This window comes from Entelurus aequoreus, linkage group LG03, assembly GCF_033978785.1.
Source record: "Entelurus aequoreus isolate RoL-2023_Sb linkage group LG03, RoL_Eaeq_v1.1, whole genome shotgun sequence".
NCBI classification, from domain to species: domain Eukaryota; kingdom Metazoa; phylum Chordata; class Actinopteri; order Syngnathiformes; family Syngnathidae; genus Entelurus; species Entelurus aequoreus.
The window spans coordinates 81,944,563-81,962,137 of NC_084733.1; the positions used below are offsets into that span (position 1 = coordinate 81,944,563).

General features: G+C 33.2%; 2 protein-coding genes across 3 annotated transcripts in view; both read right to left on the minus strand.

Annotated features, from left to right (window-relative positions):
- Positions 1 to 1,759: 1,759 nt before the first annotated feature.
- On the minus strand, positions 1,760 to 11,703 carry LOC133645818 (troponin I, fast skeletal muscle-like). The gene is made up of 9 exons (XM_062040706.1): positions 11,172 to 11,703; positions 10,965 to 10,999; positions 8,652 to 8,923; positions 2,728 to 2,753; positions 2,607 to 2,646; positions 2,345 to 2,473; positions 2,192 to 2,281; positions 1,956 to 2,129; positions 1,760 to 1,878 (listed from the first exon to the last, which is right to left on the minus strand). The coding sequence occupies exons 4-9, from the start codon at positions 2,733 to 2,735 to the stop codon at positions 1,801 to 1,803; spliced, it is 519 nt and encodes a 172-aa protein (XP_061896690.1). The 5' UTR covers positions 2,736 to 2,753; positions 8,652 to 8,923; positions 10,965 to 10,999; positions 11,172 to 11,703; the 3' UTR covers positions 1,760 to 1,800.
- Positions 11,704 to 14,518: 2,815 nt separating this feature from the next.
- Positions 14,519 to 17,575, minus strand: part of LOC133645819 (troponin I, fast skeletal muscle-like) — a 25,913-nt gene continuing 22,856 nt past the window's right edge. Inside the window, exon 8 of one of the 2 annotated variants that reach the window (XM_062040710.1) lies at positions 14,519 to 14,703. In XM_062040710.1, coding sequence (XP_061896694.1) covers positions 14,626 to 14,703 — 78 coding nt within the window. In that variant the 3' untranslated portion in view covers positions 14,519 to 14,625. The remainder of the gene's footprint in view (positions 14,704 to 17,575) is intronic. The other variant, XM_062040707.1, reaches the window with a different exon arrangement.

The following is a 17,575-nucleotide window of genomic DNA, read 5'->3' on the forward strand; positions in this document are numbered from 1 at the left end:
TATAATTGTGTTTATTATTAATATTTAATATTATTGTGTTTATTATTATTATTGTTTATTATTATTGTCATTATTATTGTGTTTATTATTAATATTAGTATTATTGTGTTTATTATTATTAGTATTATTGTGTTAAATAGTATTATTATTATTGTGTTTATTATTAATATGATTATTATGTTTATTATTATTATTCGTATTATTGTGTTTATTATAAATATTATTATTATTGTGTCTATTAGTATTATTGTGTTTATTATTAATGTTATTATTATTATGTTTATTATTATTATTATTGCTGTTTATTTGTAATATTATTATTATTATTGTGTTTATCAGTGTTATTATTACTATTGTGTTTATTATTAATAATATTATTATTGTGTTTATGATTAATATTGTTGTGTTTATTAGTAATATTATTATTATTGTGTTTATCAGTATTATTATTATTGTGTTTATTATTAATATTATTATTGTGTTTACTATTATTATTATTATTGTTTATAATTAATATTATTATTATTCTGTTTATTATTATTATTGTTGTGTATTAGTAATATTAGTATTATTGTGTTTATCAGTATTATTATTATTGTGTTTATTATTAATATTAGTATTATTGTGTTTATTATTAATATTATTATTATTGTGTTTACTATTAATGTTGTGTTTATTAGTAATATTATTATTATTGTGTTTATCAGTATTATTATTATTGTGTTTATTATTAATATTGTTATTATTATTGTTTATTATTATTATTCTTACTATTGGGTTTATTATTATTATTATTATTGGGTTTATTATTAATATTATTATTATTGTTGTGTTTATTATTATTATTATTGTGTTAATTAATAATATTGTTTATTATTATTATTAATATAATTGTTATTGTGTTTATTATTATTATTGTGTTTTTTATTAATACTAAAATTATTGTGTTTATTATCAACATTATTATTGTTTATTATTATTATTGTTGTGTTTATTATTGTTATTGTGCTTTTTATTATTATTATTGTGTTTATTATTAGTGATGTTGTTTGCTATTGATATAATTATTGTTATTGTGTTCATTACTATTATTGTTATTTTTTATTTGTACTACATAATATAGTATTTTTCTATTTGTACTACATAAGATATCATTTTGAATTTGTACTACTTAACATAGTATTGCATTTCTACTACACATCGGAGTATGTTTCTATTTGTACTACATAACATTGTATTTTTCTATTTGTTATACATAACATTGTATTTTTTGTATTTGTATACCATAACATAGTATTTTCTACTTGTACTACATAACATAGTATTTTTCTTTTTGTACTACATAAAATATAATTTTGAATTTGAACTACATAACATTGTATTGCATTTGTACTACACATTTTAGTATGTTTCTATTTGTACTACATAACATAGTATTTTCTATTTGTTTTACATATTTTTTGTATTCGTACTACATAACATAGTATTGTTGTATTTGTGCTACATAGCACAGTACATTTGCATTTGGCATGTACACGACATGATGTATATAGTAGTACTAATATTCGGGTGATGGAAGTGAAAGTAAGAGTGACTCACCGGCTGCTGGGGATGTAGTAATCAGATTACTGCAAGAGAAGTACTCAGATTACTGCAGGTGAAGTAACTGTGGTACAAAAGAGTGGAGGAAGGCTCTCTGCTGACACCTGCTGCTTTATTGTGAGCATTGCACTTTGAACCGAGGCAAGTGAACCACATCTGCCAATCAGAGGAACACGTGAGGAACATGAGGAAACTTCTTCAGGAAGTCTCAAACATCTTCTTCCTGTCGGCTTTATCCTCCACGTTCTTACGCCAGTCGCCCACGGCCTCCACCGCCTGCGTGACACACGCACACAACAGAGAGGGGGGGGTCATGTGACGTGGTCAGCTGACATGACGCCATGACGACTCACCTCCTCCTTGACCTCCTTCTTGACCTGCTTGAGGTTGGACCTGAGGTCCATGGTGACCTTGTGCTTGGAGCCCAGCAGCGCCTGCAGCATGGAGTCGGCCGACATGCGCACCTTCTTCAGGGCGGGCTTCTTGACGCCCGCCAGCTCCACCACCTTCATCTTCAAGTCCTGGATCTGAGAGGGCGGATCATGGTCATGGCGTCACGGGGTGAACGTCAGGTGGGCGTGTCCACTACCTCCTTGTCCGCCTTAGACACTTTGAACTCGGTGTCGTAGCGCTCCTCGTCCATCTTCTCGATGATGTGCTGCAGCTTCTTGCAGACGTCCTGCACGCGGCAGACAGGAAGTCACCTTCTCAGACAGGAAGTCACCTTCTCAAACACACGTACCATCAGAGAAGCCTGGTCCCCGCCAAGGTCGGGGGCGGGGCACTTCTCCGCCATGTGAGCTTTCTTGGTGGCGACCATGGCGACGGCTTCCTGCTCCAACCAGCTGGCGGCGATCTGCAGCATCAAACTCTGCACAAAGACAATATTTAATAATCAATACCTTCTTGTATTGATCTATAGTTGTCATGATCTATAACTAGTTGTCATGCTCAATAACTTCTGATCCATAACTACAATTACAACAACAACTTGTTTTTCTTACCTTCATGTGATGCCGGCGACTCGACCCCATTTTCTTTGCCCTTCACGTTGATGACAAAATAAATGATTCGAATAAATGATTCGAATAACAAAAAATGGTGAAAAGGTTTTTGCTGACTTACTCGGACATGTTGTCTTCTGGTAGGGCCTGTGAACAATCAATCATATTGATTGGTACTGTAGGACATGATCAATCACACACTCACTGCTGGCCCTGCACTACTTCTTTCAACCAGCAGAGGCGCTGATGAGTAGGTTTGACTTGTTGATTAGGTCTAAATGGTCGATTAGATCTAAATTGTTGATTAGGTCTGAAATTGTTGATTAGGTGTCCCCTAAAATGTCCACTTCCACACTAAGTAGTGTCCCCTAAAATGTCCACTTCAATACTAAGTAGTGTACCCTAAAATGTACACTTCCATACTAAGTAGTGTCACCTAAAATGTCCACTTCAATACTAAGTAGTGTCCCCTAAAATGTCCACTTCAATACTAACTAGTTCCTCATAAAATGTCCACTTCCATACTAAGTAGTGTCACCTAAAATGTCCACTTCAATACTAAGTAGTGTCCCCTAAAATGTCCACTTCAATACTAACTAGTTCCTCATAAAATGTACACTTCCATACTAAGTAGTGTCACCTAAAATGTCCACTTCAATACTAAGCAGTGTTACCTGAAATGTCCACTTCAATACTAAGTAGTGTCCCCTAAAATGTCCACTTCAATACTTAGTAGTGTCCCCTAAAATGTCCACTTCAATACTTAGTAGTGTCCCCTAAAATGTCCACTTCAATACTAAGTAGTGTCCCCTAAAATGTCCATTTCAATACTAAGTAGTGTACCCTAAAATGTCCACTTCAATACTAACTAGTTCCTCATAAAATGTACAATTCCATACTAAGTAGTGTCACCTAAAATGTCCACTTCAATACTAAGCAGTGTTACCTGAAATGTCCACTTCAATACTAAGTAGTGTCCCCTAAAATGTCCACTTCAATACTTAGTAGTGTCCCCTAAAATGTCCACTTCAATACTTAGTAGTGTCCCCTAAAATGTCCACTTCAATACTAAGTAGTGTCCCCTAAAATGTCCACTTCAATACTAACTAGTTCCTCATAAAATGTACACTTCCATACTAAGTAGTGTCACCTAAAATGTCCACTTCAATACTAAGCAGTGTTACCTGAAATGTCCACTTCAATACTAAGTAGTGTCCCCTAAAATGTCCACTTCAATACTTAGTAGTGTCCCCTAAAATGTCCACTTCAATACTTAGTAGTGTCCCCTAAAATGTCCACTTCAATACTAAGTAGTGTCCCCTAAAATGTCCATTTCAATACTAAGTAGTGTACCCTAAAATGTCCACTTCAATACTAACTAGTTCCTCATAAAATGTACAATTCCATACTAAGTAGTGTCACCTAAAATGTCCACTTCAATACTAAGCAGTGTTACCTGAAATGTCCACTTCAATACTAAGTAGTGTCCCCTAAAATGTCCACTTCAATACTTAGTAGTGTCCCCTAAAATGTCCACTTCAATACTTAGTAGTGTCCCCTAAAATGTCCACTTCAATACTAAGTAGTGTCCCCTAAAATGTCCATTTCAATACTAAGTAGTGTACCCTAAAATGTCCACTTCAATACTAACTAGTTCCTCATAAAATGTACAATTCCATACTAAGTAGTGTCACCTAAAATGTCCACTTCAATACTAAGCAGTGTTACCTGAAATGTCCACTTCAATACTAAGTAGTGTCCCCTAAAATGTCCACTTCAATACTTAGTAGTGTCCCCTAAAATGTCCACTTCAATACTAAGTAGTGTCCCCTAAAATGTCCACTTCAATACTTAGTAGTGTCCTCTAAAATGTCCACTTCAATACTTAGTAGTGTCCCCTAAAATGTCCACTTCAATACTAAGTAGTGTCCCCTAAAATGTCCATTTCAATACTAAGTAGTGTACCCTAAAATGTCCACTTCAATACTAACTAGTTCCTCATAAAATGTACACTTCCATACTAAGTAGTGTCACCTAAAATGTCCACTTCAATACTAAGCAGTGTCACCTAAAATGTCCACTTCAATACTAAGTAGTGTCCCCTAAAATGTCCACTTCAATACTAACTAGTTCCTCATAAAATGTACACTTCCATACTAAGTAGTGTCACCTAAAATGTCCACTTCAATACTAAGCAGTGTTACCTGAAATGTCCACTTCAATACTAAGTAGTGTCCCCTAAAATGTCCACTTCAATACTTAGTAGTGTCCCCTAAAATGTCCACTTCAATACTTAGTAGTGTCCCCTAAAATGTCCACTTCAATACTAAGTAGTGTCCCCTAAAATGTCCATTTCAATACTAAGTAGTGTACCCTAAAATGTCCACTTCAATACTAACTAGTTCCTCATAAAATGTACAATTCCATACTAAGTAGTGTCACCTAAAATGTCCACTTCAATACTAAGCAGTGTTACCTGAAATGTCCACTTCAATACTAAGTAGTGTCCCCTAAAATGTCCACTTCAATACTTAGTAGTGTCCCCTAAAATGTCCACTTCAATACTTAGTAGTGTCCCCTAAAATGTCCACTTCAATACTAAGTAGTGTCCCCTAAAATGTCCACTTCAATACTAACTAGTTCCTCATAAAATGTACACTTCCATACTAAGTAGTGTCACCTAAAATGTCCACTTCAATACTAAGCAGTGTTACCTGAAATGTCCACTTCAATACTAAGTAGTGTCCCCTAAAATGTCCACTTCAATACTTAGTAGTGTCCCCTAAAATGTCCACTTCAATACTTAGTAGTGTCCCCTAAAATGTCCACTTCAATACTAAGTAGTGTCCCCTAAAATGTCCATTTCAATACTAAGTAGTGTACCCTAAAATGTCCACTTCAATACTAACTAGTTCCTCATAAAATGTACAATTCCATACTAAGTAGTGTCACCTAAAATGTCCACTTCAATACTAAGCAGTGTTACCTGAAATGTCCACTTCAATACTAAGTAGTGTCCCCTAAAATGTCCACTTCAATACTTAGTAGTGTCCCCTAAAATGTCCACTTCAATACTTAGTAGTGTCCCCTAAAATGTCCACTTCAATACTAAGTAGTGTCCCCTAAAATGTCCATTTCAATACTAAGTAGTGTACCCTAAAATGTCCACTTCAATACTAACTAGTTCCTCATAAAATGTACAATTCCATACTAAGTAGTGTCACCTAAAATGTCCACTTCAATACTAAGCAGTGTTACCTGAAATGTCCACTTCAATACTAAGTAGTGTCCCCTAAAATGTCCACTTCAATACTTAGTAGTGTCCCCTAAAATGTCCACTTCAATACTAAGTAGTGTCCCCTAAAATGTCCACTTCAATACTTAGTAGTGTCCTCTAAAATGTCCACTTCAATACTTAGTAGTGTCCCCTAAAATGTCCACTTCAATACTAAGTAGTGTCCCCTAAAATGTCCATTTCAATACTAAGTAGTGTACCCTAAAATGTCCACTTCAATACTAACTAGTTCCTCATAAAATGTACACTTCCATACTAAGTAGTGTCACCTAAAATGTCCACTTCAATACTAAGCAGTGTTACCTGAAATGTCCACTTCAATACTAAGTAGTGTCCCCTAAAATGTCCACTTCAATACTAAGTAGTGTCCCCTAAAATGTACACTTCAATACTTAGTAGTGTCCTCTAAAATGTCCACTTCCATACTAAGTAGTGTCCCCTAAAATGTACACTTCAATACTTAGTAGTGTCCCCTAAAATGTCCACTTCCATACTAAGTAGTGTCCCCTAAAATGTACACTTCAATACTTAGTAGTGTCCTCTAAAATGTCCACTTCCATACTAAGTAGTGTCCCCTAAAATGTACACTTCAATACTTAGTAGTGTCCTCTAAAATGTCCACTTCCATACTAAGTAGTGTCCCCTAAAATGTACACTTCAATACTTAGTAGTGTCCTCTAAAACAGTGGTCCCCAACCTTTTTGTAACTGCGGACCGGTCAACGCTTGAAAATTTGTCCCACGGACCGGGGTGTGTGTGTGTGTGTGTGTGTGTGTGTGTGTGTGTGTGTGTGTGTGTGTGTGTGTGTGTGTGTGTGCTTACGGACTGTATCCCTTGCAGACTGTATTGATCTATATTGATATATAATGTAGGAACCTGAAATATTAATAACAGAAAGAAACAACCCTTTGAGGGAGTTTTTTTGGGTTGGTGCACTAATTGTAAGTGTATCTTGTGTTTTTTTTATGTTGATTTAATAAAAAAATAAAATTAAAAATAAATTATTATTTTATAAAAAATTTTTACATTTCTTGTGCGGCCCGGTACCAATCGATCCACGGACCGGTACCGGTGGTTGGGGACCACTGCTCTAAAATATCCACTTAAATACTAATCAGTGTCACCTAAAATGTCCACTTCCAAACTAAGTAGTGTCCCCTAAAATGTCCACTTCAATACTTAGTAGCGTCCCCTAAAAGGTCCACTTCAGTGGAGTGTGTACCGTATTTTTCGGACTATAAGTCGTAGTTTTTTTCATAGTTTGGCCGGGGGTGCGACTTATACTCAGGAGCGACTTATGTGTGAAATTATTAACACATTACCGTAAAATATCAAATAATATTATTTAGCTCATTCACGTAAGAGACTAGACGTATAAGATTTCATGGGATTTAGCGATTAGGAGTGACAGATTGTTTGGTAAACGTATAGCATGTTTTATATGTTATAGTTATTTGAATGACTCTTACCATAATATGTTACATTAACATACCAGGCATGTTCTCAGTTGGTTATTTATGCCTCATATAACGTACACTTATTCAGCCTGTTGTTCACTATTCTTTATTTATTTTAAATTGCCTTTCAAATGTCTATTCTTGGTGTTGGCTTTTATCAAATAAATGTCCCCCAAAAATGCGACTTATACTCCAGTGCGACGTATATATGTTTTTTTCCTTCTTTATTATGCATTTTCGGCCGGTGCGCCTTATACTCCGGAAAATACGGTAAATGTCCCCAAACTAAAGCACAGTCTAAACCAGGGGTGTCCAAAGTGCGGCCCGGGGGCCATTTGCGGCCCGCAACTAATTGTTTACCGGCCCGCCACACATTCTGCAAAAATTGCAAAATTAATAGTATTGCAAAAATTAAAAAAAACATTTAAAAAAGTGAAATGAGGTGAAATCTAACGAGAAAAAGTTGCAATGTTGACACAAAGCTACCATGCAGGCTGTTTTTTTTTCTTTTGTCTTTCTTTATTTTTCTTTTTTTTGCCATTGCTCAAAAAAAAAAGACAAAAAATCTATATTATAATGAATTATTGACCTATTCAAGGCTCCAATTACTTCGAAAATGTCACTTTAAAATGTTTTATGTGGAAAAAATATTGCATTTATTTTGTGGTTGCCATATAAAAACATCAAAGATTTCTTTGACAAAAGAGCATAAAAACAAACAAAATAATAGTTCGAAAGTAAAAAAAAAACTAATAAAAATGTATCACTTTATGAGTGGGGGACCTTTTGGATCCCAAACATATTTAGTGGGATTTTATTAATATTTTCACTGATTTCTCAAAAACATTAAAGAATTCAAATCAATGGTGTCCTGCATTATTGATCTTTTAGAGCTCTAATTACTAAATACTGCATATTTCCAGTTTTGCTATAAAAAAAAACAAAGTGGTCTTTGACAGAAAAGGCTTTTTTTTTTTTTTTTTTTTTACTTTTTATCAACCTGAAGTTGATATAGAGATTTACTGTAAGCATTAAATAATTTTTTTAAAAAAAATAATTCGACTTATTTTTAACGTTTTAATGACTGAGACCCTTTATGGTCCCCGGGAGCCCTAAAGGTTAAAAAAAATAAAATTAATTTTGTTATGGTTTGAAAATGAAAAATATCAAAATGGCCCCCGCATGCTTAAATATTTCCGTGTGCGGCCCTCAGCGGAAAAAGTTTGGACACCCCTGGTCTAAACGTTTCAGAAGATGATAGAAATATGATTGCTATTCAAATAAAAGTCTGACCTGCAAAGGACGATGTCGACGATGATGATGTCGACGACGATGATGTCGATGATGAAGATGATGAGCGTGAAGGACACAGTGAAGTGTCTGCGGGGGGATTTATACGTCCTTGTTGGTCCACCTTGGCCGCGCCTCCAAACGTCATCTTTGAGGCCACGATGGCGTTCACGCCTGGAATACTTGCATCTCCTGACCCCACTTCAATGGAGTCAGTGTGAAAGGTCATAGGTCACAACGGGAGGGGGGGGGGGCACGAGGTCTCTCGTCCCTTCCTGGAGGACAGGACACGAGAATACAACATGGAACATTTATTTTTAGCTGGCATGAGAAGACAAGAAGTTGGAGCTTTGTGCTTCTTCTTCTTCTTGTACTTGTACCTGACCTGGCTCGTTAGCTTAGCACGTAGCATCTATTCTATTGATGTGAACTGTTAGCTAAGCATTTAGCATCTATTCTCTTGACTGTTAGCTTAGCATGTAGCATCTATTTGATTGATTTATACTGTTAGCTTAGCATGTAGCATCTATTCTATTGATGTGAACTGTTAGCTAAGCATTTAGCATCTATTCTCTTGACTGTTAGCTTAGCATGTAGCATCTATTTGATTGATTTATACTGTTAGCTTAGCATGTAGCATCTATTCTATTGATGTGAACTGTTAGCTAAGCATTTAGCATCTATTCTCTTGACTGTTAGCTTAGCACGTAGCATCTATTCTATTGATGTGAACTGTTAGCTAAGCATTTAGCATCTATTCTATTGACTGTTAGCTTAGCATGTAGCATCTATTTGATTGATTTATACTGTTAGCTTAGCATGTAGCATCTATTCTATTGATTTAGACTGATACCTTAGCATGTAGCATCGATTCTTTCGATTTAGATTGTTAGCTTAGCATGTAACATCTATTCTATTGCTTTAGACTGTTAGCTTAGCATGTAGCATCTATTTGATTGATTTATACTGTTAGCTTAACACGTAGCATCTATTCTTTTGATGTGAACTGTTAGCTAAGCATTTAGCATCTATTCTATTGACTGTTAGCTTAGCATGTAGCATCTATTTGATTGATTTATACTGTTAGCTTAGCATGTAGCATCTATTCTATTGATTTAGACTGATACCTTAGCATGTAGCATCGATTCTTTTGATTTAGATTGTTAGCTTAGCATGTAACATCTATTCTATTGCTTTAGACTGTTAGCTTAGCATGTAGCATCTAGTCTATTGATTTAGACCGGTAGCTAAGCTTAGCATGTAGCATCGATTCTATTTAGACTGTTAGCTTAGCATGTAGCATCTATTCTATTAATTTAGACTGTTAGCTTAGCATGTAGTATCAATTCTATTGATTTGGGTTGTTAGTTCAGTATATAGCATCTATTTGATTGATTTATACTGTTAGCTTAGCATGTAGCATCTATTTGATTGATTTATACTGTTAGCTTAACATGTAGCATCAATTCTATTGATTTAGATTGTTAGCTTAGCATGAAGCTTATATTCTATTGATATAGACTGGTAGCTTAGCATGTAGCATCTATTCTATTGATTTAGACTGTTAGCTTAGCATTGTAGCATCTATTCTATTGATTTAGACTGTTAGCTTAGCATGTAGCATCTATTCTATTGATTTATACTGTTAGCTTAGCATGTAGCATCTATTCTATTGATTTAGACTGTCAGCTTAGCATGTAGCATCTATTCTATTAATTTAGACTGTTAACTTAGCATGTAGCATCTATTTTATTGATTTAGACTGTTAGCTTAGCATGTAGCATCTATTCTATTGATTTAGACTGTCAACTTAACATGCAGCATCGATTCTATCGATTTAGACTGTTAGCTTAGCATGTAGTATCTATTCTATTGATTTAGACTGTTAGCTTAGCAGGTAGCATCGATTCTTTTGATTTAGACTGTTAGCTTAGCATGTAGCATCTATTCTATTGATTTAGACTGTTAGCTTAGCAGGTAGCATCGATTCTTTTGATTTAGACTGTCAGCTTAACTTGGAGCATCGATTCTTTTGATTTAGACTGTTAGCTTAGCATGTAGCATCTAGTTTATTGATTTAGACCGTTAGCTTAGCATGTAGCATCTAGTTTATTGATTTAGACTGTTAGCTTAGCATGTAGCATCGATTCTTTTGATTTAGACTGTTTGCTTAGCTTGTAGCATCTATTGTTACTTAACATTCAATTCTATAGATTTGGACATTTCTACTTCCATCTTTGAAATAGAAGTGATGCTTGTTGACCATCATTAGCATTAGCATTAGCATGGAAGTCAGGAAAAACATGACATACTCACAGAAATATTCACCTTTTTGTTCCATTTGACAGCCTCTGAAACAACAAAAAGAGTGCAATGAATGCCACAGAATAAATGACAACAACAATGCAATACATTCATGTCCAAGATGATCACAATTAGAAACTGTTAACATTCAGTAATAATAGAAAATACAAACATTATGACAAGAGAAACGTCACAAAATAGAAATAAAACAAATATTACCTTGCGTTTGAATGGCGTGAGGTCATCAACTTGATCTTCAAAAAAGGACTACATAGTTTTATTTTGGAAAATACTAAAAGGTTTTTCATTCTTTTTTCGGAAAAGTCCAATCAAATAAACATATTCTAATCACCACAAATGAATACAAATGTAAGATTTTTGTAGTAGTTATGACGTCATGGTTGCAATAATACTAAAATGAGAATAAGAGCATGAAAAAACAAACGAATTAAAAAAAAGTTTGAAAAACAAAAAGTGAGAAAAAATTTTAAAAAATCCAAATCAAACAAGAACATGAAATGATTTCAAGAAATCATATGAAATAAAACGAAAAATAAATGAATACAAACAAAAAATAAAATAAAAGGATGACGCGAGTTACTATGCAGCGCACAGGATACCCAACAGTGACCTCATGCGGTGGAACTTGGCAATAACATTCACTGTTGCGTTTGTATTATTATTATTAGTAGTAGTAGTTTTTTAAATCATTATTATAATTATTGTTATTATTATTGTTGTTGATTTTATTATTATTCTAAACAAACTAACAGATGACGTGATCATCCTTTCGAAAGAACCACAGATATAAAAAACAACAACAAGGGACTTAACATTAGGTACACAATGTAATAATAATGTACTATTTACACTGATGTAATAAATGGTTTAATGATTAATATAGGAAACATTTGGACACAAGCGTGTCATAAATGTTCACGATTTGATAGATAAAACATTACACGTTATCATTTCATCTTTTACTATTTGATATTTAGAACATTCAACCTTATCATGTAATAAATGTTCACTGATATACTGTATACAACACAGTACACTTCATCATGTAATACATGCTTTACTGTCGGATGTATGAAACATTAAACTTTATCATGTAATAAATGCTTTACTGTCGGCTATATGAAACATTAAACTTTATCATGTAATAAATGCTTTACTGTCGGGTATATGAAACATTACACTTTATTATGTAATGAATTATTTACCATTGGAGATATGAAACACTACACTTTATCATGCAATTCATGCTTTACTCTTGGATACATGAAACATTAAACTTTACCATGTAATTAATTATTTACCATTGGAGATATGTAACATTAAACTTTATCATGTAATAAATGCTTAACTCTTGGATACATGAAACATTCAACTTTATCATGTAACTAATTATTTGCTATTGGAGTTATGAAACAGTACACTTTATCATGCAATTCATGCTTTACTCTTGGATACATGAAACATTAAACTTGATCATGTAATTAATTATTTGCTATTGGAGATATGAAACACTACTCTTTATCATGTAATCAATGCTTTACTGTTGGATACATGAAACATTAAACTTGACCATGTAATTAATTATTTACCATTGGAGATATGTAACATTAAACTTTATCATGTAATAAATGCTTTACTGTTGGATACATTAAACATTAAACTTTACCATGTAATTAATTATTTACCATTGGAGATATTTAACATTAAACTTTAGCATGTAATAAATGCTTAACTGTTTCATATATATTAAACATTAAACTTTATCATGTAATAAATGATTTACTATTGGAGATATAAAACACTACACTTTATCATGCAATAAATGCTTTACTGTTGGATACGTGAAACATTAAACTTTATCATGTAATTCATTATTTACCATTGGGGATATGAAACACTACCCTTCATCATGCAATAAATGCTTTACTCTTGGATACATGAAACAATAAACTTTATCATGTAATGAAGTATTTGCTATTGGAGATATGAAACACTACACTTTATCATACAATAAATGCTTTACTCTTGGACACATGAAACAATAAACTTTATCATTTAATGAATTATTTGCTATTGGAGATATGAAACACTAGACTTTATCATGCAATAAATGCTTTACTATTGGATACATGAAACATTAAACTTTATCATGTAATCAATGCTTTACTGTTGCATACATGAAACATTCAACTTTATCATGTAATAAATGATTTACTATTTGAGATATGAAACATTAAACTTTATCATGTAATAAATGCTTTACTGTTGGATACGTGAAACATTAAACTTTATCATGTAATTAATTATTTACCATTGGGGATATGAAACACTACACTTTAGCATGCAATAAATGCTTTACTCTTGGATACATGAAACAATAAACTTTATCATGTAATGAAGTATTTGCTATTGGAGATATGAAACACTACACTTTATCATGCAATAAATGCTTTACTCTTGGATACATGAAACAATAAACTTTATCATGTAATGAAGTATTTGCTATTGGAGATATGAAACACTACACTTTATCATACAATAAATGCTTTACTCTTGGACACATGAAACAATAAACTTTATCATTTAATGAATTATTTGCTATTGGAGATATGAAACACTAGACTTTATCATGCAATAAATGCTTTACTATTGGATACATGAAACATTAAACTTTATCATGTAATCAATGCTTTACTGTTGCATACATGAAACATTCAACTTTATCATGTAATAAATGATTTACTATTTGAGATATGAAACATTAAACTTTATCATGTAATAAATGCTTTACTGTTGGATACGTGAAACATTAAACTTTATCATGTAATTAATTATTTACCATTGGGGATATGAAACACTACACTTTAGCATGCAATAAATGCTTTACTCTTGGATACATGAAACAATAAACTTTATCATGTAATGAAGTATTTGCTATTGGAGATATGAAACACTACACTTTATCATGCAATAAATGCTTTACTCTTGGATACATGAAACAATAAACTTTATCATGTAATGAAGTATTTGCTATTGGAGATATGAAACACTACACTTTATCATGCAATAAATGCCTTACTGTTGGATACCTGAAACATTAAACTTTATCATGTAATAAATGATTTACTATTTGAGATATGAAACATTAAACTTAATCATGTAATACATGCTTTACTGTTGGATACATGAAACGTTAAAGTTGATCATGTAATTAATTATTTACCATTGGGGATATGAAACACTACACTTTATCATGCAATACATGCTTTACTCTTGGATACATGAAACAATAAACTTGATCATGTAATGAAGTATTTGCTATTGGAGATATGAAACACTAGACTTTATCATGCAATAAATGCTTTACTCTTGGATACATGAAACAATAAACTTTATCATGTGATGAATTATTTACCATTGGAGATACGAAACACTACACTTTATCCTGCAATAAATGCTTACTATCTGACGTTTGAAACCAAGTGTCAGCAGGCAAACAAACACAATACAACTGAGTTATTGTGATGACGCAAGAAGCAGACAGGAAGTGAAGAGTAGCGAGGTGGAGGCCGTGGACAGGAAGTGAGGACACAGGAAAAAGTGAAAGTGGAACAAGATTTAATGAAAAGATCGATGAAAAGAGTGAATTCTTTTAGGAAGTCTCGAACATCTTCTTCCTGTCAGCTTTGTCTTCAATGTTCTTGCGCCAGTCGCCCACCGCCTCTAAGGGCTGCACAACAACACACACGTCACTGCTGGCTGCACAACAACAACAACAACAACAACACACACGTGTGCTGTCTCATTCCAGCACACGTGTTGTCCTCAACCATAGTCTGGACACACACTGCACACAAATACTTCAGAAATGATGTGTGTGTGTGTGTGTGTGTGTGTGTTTGTGTGTTTGTGTGTGTGTGTGGGTGTGTGTGTGTTTGTGCGCATGTTATACATCATATTTCTGCGGCTTATAGTCCGGTGCGACTAATATATTGGAAACATATTTTTTCTCCTAAAATTTAGTGGGTGTGACTTATTTAGCGGTGCGCTTATTAGTCTGGAAAATACGGTAGTGTAGGTGTGAACACTTTGGAGCAACAACTAGTAATACTGCATTGCCGTTAATTGTTAATGCTACTAGTGCTGACACTAACCATTTTTTTTAAACCACTAATCTTAGCGACTCAGCAGGCACAACTTAAGACATTAATGCAACGTTGATTATACGTACATGTCCTTTAAAACTGACTTCGAAACGTTGCAAAATAGTTGTATTTGTACATTGAGACAACGTTGATGTCCAACGTTGGATCCACGTTGTTGGTTGGGAAAATGACCAAATTTCAATGGTCAAATCAACGTCCCAACCTGACATTGAATAAACGTCGTCAAAAAGCATGTTGTTTCGACGTTGTATTTGTGTTGTAGAATGTTGGTTGGGAAATTACCAAATGTAAATATATATACGCGCATACATACGTATACCATACGCGTATTTATATATATATATACACTACCGTTCAAAAGTTTGGGGTCATCCAAACAATTTTGTGGAATAGCCTTCATTTCTAAGAACAAGAATAGACTGTCGAGTTTCAGATGAAAGTTCTCTTTTTCTGGCCATTTTGAGCGTTTAATTGACCCCACAAATGTGATGCTCCAGAAACTCAATCTGCTCAAAGGAAGGTCAGTTTTGTAGCTTCTGTAACAAGCTAAACTGTTTTCAGATGTGTGAACATGATTGCACAAGGGTTTTCTAATCATCGATTAGCCTTCTGAGCCAATGGGCACACACATTGTACCATTAGAACACTGGAGTGATAGTTGCTGGAAATGGGCCTCTATACACCTATGTAGATATTGCACCAAAAACCAGATATTTGCAGCTAGAATAGTCATTTACCACATTAGCAATGTATAGAGTGTATTTCTTTAAAGTTAAGACTAGTTTAAAGTTATCTTCATTGAAAAGTACAGTGCTTTTCCTTCAAAAATAAGGACATTTCAATGTGACCCCAAACTTTTGAACGGTAGTGTATATATATACATATATATATATATATATATATATATATATATATATATATATATATATATATATATATATATATATATATATATATATATATATATATATATATATATATATATATATATATATATTGGTTGGGAAATGACCAAATTTCAAAGGTCAAATCAATGTCACAACCTGACATTGATTAAACGTTGTCAAAAAGCATGTTGTTTCAACGTTGTTTTTGTGTTGTACAATATTGGTTTGGAAATGACCAAATTTCAATAGTTGTATCAACGTCAGAACTCGACATTAATTAAACGTCAAAAAGCATGTTGTTTCAACGTTGTACAAACTGTACTTGCGTTGTATATTGGTTGGGAAAGGACCTCATTTCAAAGGTCAAATCAATGTCACAACCTGACATTGAATAAACGTCATCAAAAAGCATGTTTTTTCAATGTTGTACTTGTGTTGTATAGTGGTTGGGAAATTACCAAATTTCAATGGTCAAATAAATGTCACAACCTGACAGTAAATAAACGTTGTCAAAAAGCATGTTGTTTCAATGTTGTATTTGCGTTGTAGAATATTGTTTGGGTAATGACCAAATTTCAATGGTTAAATATATGTCACAACCTGACATTGATTAAACGTTATCAAAAATCATGTTGTTTCAACGTTGTATTTGTGTTGTAGAATATTGGTTCGGAAATGACCAAATTTCAATATTTGAATCGACGTCAGAACCCGACATTGATTAAATGTCAAAAAGCATGTTGTTTCAATGTTGTACTTGTGTTGTAGAATATTGGTTGGGAAAATGACCAAATTTCAATAGTTGAATCAACGTCAGAATCCGACATTGATTTAACGTTGTCAAAAAGCATGTTGTTTCAATGTTGTATTTGTGGTGTAGAATATTGTTTGGGAAATGACCATATTTCAATGGTCAAAATCAACGTCACAACCTGACATTGATTAAATGTCAAAAAGCATGTTGTTTCAATGTTGTACTTGCGTTGTATAGTGGTTTGGGAAATGACCAAATTTCAATGGTCAAATCAATGTCACAAACTAACATTGATTTAACGTTGTCAGAAATCATGTTGTTTCAACGTTGTATTTGTGTTGTAGAATATTGTTTGGGAAATGACCATATTTCAATGGTCAAATCAACGTCACAACTTGACATTGATTTAACGTTGTCAAAAAGCATGTTGTTTCAATGTTGTATTTGCGTTGTAGAATATTGTTTGGGTAATGACCAAATTTCATTGGTTAAATAAATGTCACAACCTGACATTGATTAAACGTTATCAAAAATCCTGTTGTTTCAACGTTGTAATTGTGTTGTAGAATATTGGTTCGGAAATGACCAAATTTCAATATTTGAATCAGCGTCAGAACCCGACATTGATTAAATGTCAAAAAGCATGTTGTTTCAATGTTGTACTTGTGTTGTAGAATATTGGTTGGGAAAATGACCACATTTCAATAGTTGAATCAACGTCAGAATCCGACATTGATTTAACGTTGTCAAAAAGCATGTTGTTTCAATGTTGTATTAGTGGTGTAGAATATTGGT